The sequence below is a fragment of the Borostomias antarcticus genome (assembly GCF_949987555.1).
Source record: "Borostomias antarcticus genome assembly, chromosome: 3".
Classification (NCBI taxonomy): domain Eukaryota; kingdom Metazoa; phylum Chordata; class Actinopteri; order Stomiiformes; family Stomiidae; genus Borostomias; species Borostomias antarcticus.
In genome coordinates, this window is record NC_140236.1 from 9,187,789 (window position 1) to 9,190,288 (window position 2,500).

At 52.4% G+C, this 2,500-nt stretch overlaps 1 protein-coding gene across 2 annotated transcripts in view; it reads left to right on the forward strand.

Moving 5' to 3' along the window:
• lgr6 (leucine-rich repeat containing G protein-coupled receptor 6) overlaps positions 1 to 2,500 on the forward strand; it is a 66,264-nt gene that overhangs the window by 26,449 nt on the left and 37,315 nt on the right. For both annotated transcript variants that reach the window (XM_084461763.1, XM_084461764.1), the window contains exon 2: positions 1,446 to 1,517. In XM_084461763.1, the coding sequence (XP_084317889.1) occupies positions 1,456 to 1,517 (62 nt within the window). In that variant the 5' untranslated portion in view covers positions 1,446 to 1,455. The remainder of the gene's footprint in view (positions 1 to 1,445; positions 1,518 to 2,500) is intronic.

Below are 2,500 nucleotides of genomic sequence, written 5' to 3' on the forward strand. Positions count from 1 at the left end.
AGCCTCGTCTCACACACACACTCACACACACACACACACACACACACACACACACACACACACTCTCACACACACACACACACGGATGGCCGGATGAAAGGCACACACACACACACGGATGGCCGGACGCAAGGCACTCACACACACACGCATGCACGCACAAGTGGCCGGACGCAAGGCACACACACACACACATACACACACACACACACACACACACACACACACACATACACACACACACACACACGTTCACCACACTCACTGGGGTTCCCTGGGGCAAGACATACTGGTGTGATGTGCGGCCCTGGACCCCAAGGCTAGCAACCGTAACCGGAGGATGACGCAACACACACATCTTTCTTCTCGATCTGTTTGTCAAAGAGATGACCTTACATGACTGAGGTGATGAGGTCAGACGACAGGCATCATCAAAGTTAGAGGCTCAGTGTGTGTGTGTGTGTGTGTGTGTGTGTGTGTGTGTGCGCATCCTGCATGTCTCCCCCACCGACCGCAGTGCAGCTGCGTCAACAACCGGCCCGCGCACACCCTCTGACGTCAGAGTGTGTGTCACAGACACAGCGGAGGGAGGAATGGAGTGAGTCTGTGTTACAAAGAGACACACTCTGGAGAGAGAGAGAGAGAAAGAGATAGAGGGAGATGGGGAGATGGGGGGAGAGGGGAAAGCGAGGGGGGTAGAGAGAGAGCGAGAGAGAGGGAGAGGGATATGGGGGAGAGGGGGAGAGCGAGGGGGGTAGAGAGAGAGAGAGAGAGGGAGAGAGAGATGGGGAGAGGGGAGAGCGAGGGGGGTAGAGAGAGAGAGAGAGAGAGGGAGATGGGGGAGAGGGGAGAGCGAGAGGGGTAGAGAGAGAGAGAGAGAGAGAGGGAGAGAGAGATGGGGGGAGAGGGGAGAGCAAGGGGGGTAGAGAGAGAGAGAGGGAGAGAGAGAGGGAGAGAGAGATGGGGGGAGAGGGGAGAGCGAGGGGGGTAGAGAGAGAGAGAGAGAGAGAGAGAGAGGGAGATGGGGGAGAGGGGAGAGCGAGGGGGGTAGAGAGAGAGAGAGGGGAGGGAAAGAGGGGAAGAGAGAGGGAGATATTGAAGGATGGATCAGAAAGAAGGTAGAGAAACATCTGGAAAAGAGAGGATCAGGAGGACGGAGGAAATTACAACTGCCCGACAGTGATTCATGGGGGAAAGTTCTCCCTCTTTCCTTCCTCCTCTTCCTCCCCCTCCCCCTCTCTAATGAGGCCTACCTTTCCACCTCCCCTATCTCTCCTTCTCTTTCTGTCTACTGCTCATTCATGAACATGAGCAAAAAGGAAATGAAAGCGCATTGGTTTGGTATGAAGTTCTGTGGACTAAAAAAATGTCTGTCTCTCTGTCTCTCTCTCTCTGTATCTTTCTCTCTCTCATTCTCTCTGTCTGTCTCTCTCTCTCTCCTCCAGTGACCTGAGCATGAACAACATCAGTGAGATCCAGCCCAGAGCATTCCATCGACTGCACATGCTGACTGAACTGTGAGTCCGACTACAATACACACACACAGACGCAGACACACACACACACACACACACACACACACACACACACAGACGCAGACACACACACACACACACACACACACACGCACATGCACATGAGAGAACGAGAGAGAGAGAGAGAGAGAGAGAGAGGGGGGGGGGTATCTGTGGGTCCTTATGTCAGGCTCCCACTACAGGGTTTTTGTGACGATTTCTCCTTGATTCACCCCTCCCGACAATCGGAGGAGAAATCTGGTCTGGGACCTTGGTCGCTGCCGATGTTTGGCCCAGATTATCAGTAAGGTCTTGAACCATCTGATCGGCTCACAGACTCATTGGATGCCACCCCGATAATATCAAACCTATGTTTGATATTTAGGATTTTAAATCTGGATGCTTACGATTACTATTTTACGAGTGGGACGGCAACACCACAAAAGCCAATAGATCATAAGAGGTTGTTCATGGCTCCCTCGGTCAGGATAATCTCAACAATATCCTCTAGTGTGCGATGAGTCCTTATTTTCTAATCTTGTAGTGTGTACATATTTGAGATTAGAGAGAAGAACATCTGTTATGATTCTTCTTATGTGCGTGATGCAACCCGATTTCGAAATCGATTCAGATTTTTAAAATCCTAAGGATGTCTTTGGGTCTTTGGAGAGAGGGAGGATGTATCTGGGTCCGTAGAGAGAGAGAGAGAGAGAGAGAGAGGATGTCTCTGGGTCCTTAGAGAGAGAGAGAGAGAGAGAGAGAGAGAGAGAGAGAGAAAGAGAGGGTGTCCTTAGAAAGAGAGGATGTCTCTGGGTCCATAGAGAGAGACAGAGAGAGAGGGGGGGGGGGGGGGGGGGGGGGTCTCTGGGTCCGTAGTGAGAGTCAAGTGTAGTTTGTGCTCCGGTCCAAACCACTATGCTGCCTCTCTGGGCCAGGGCCCAGCTGGACCGCTCTTCTGAGAACAGCAGCTTAGCAGCAGAGCCACA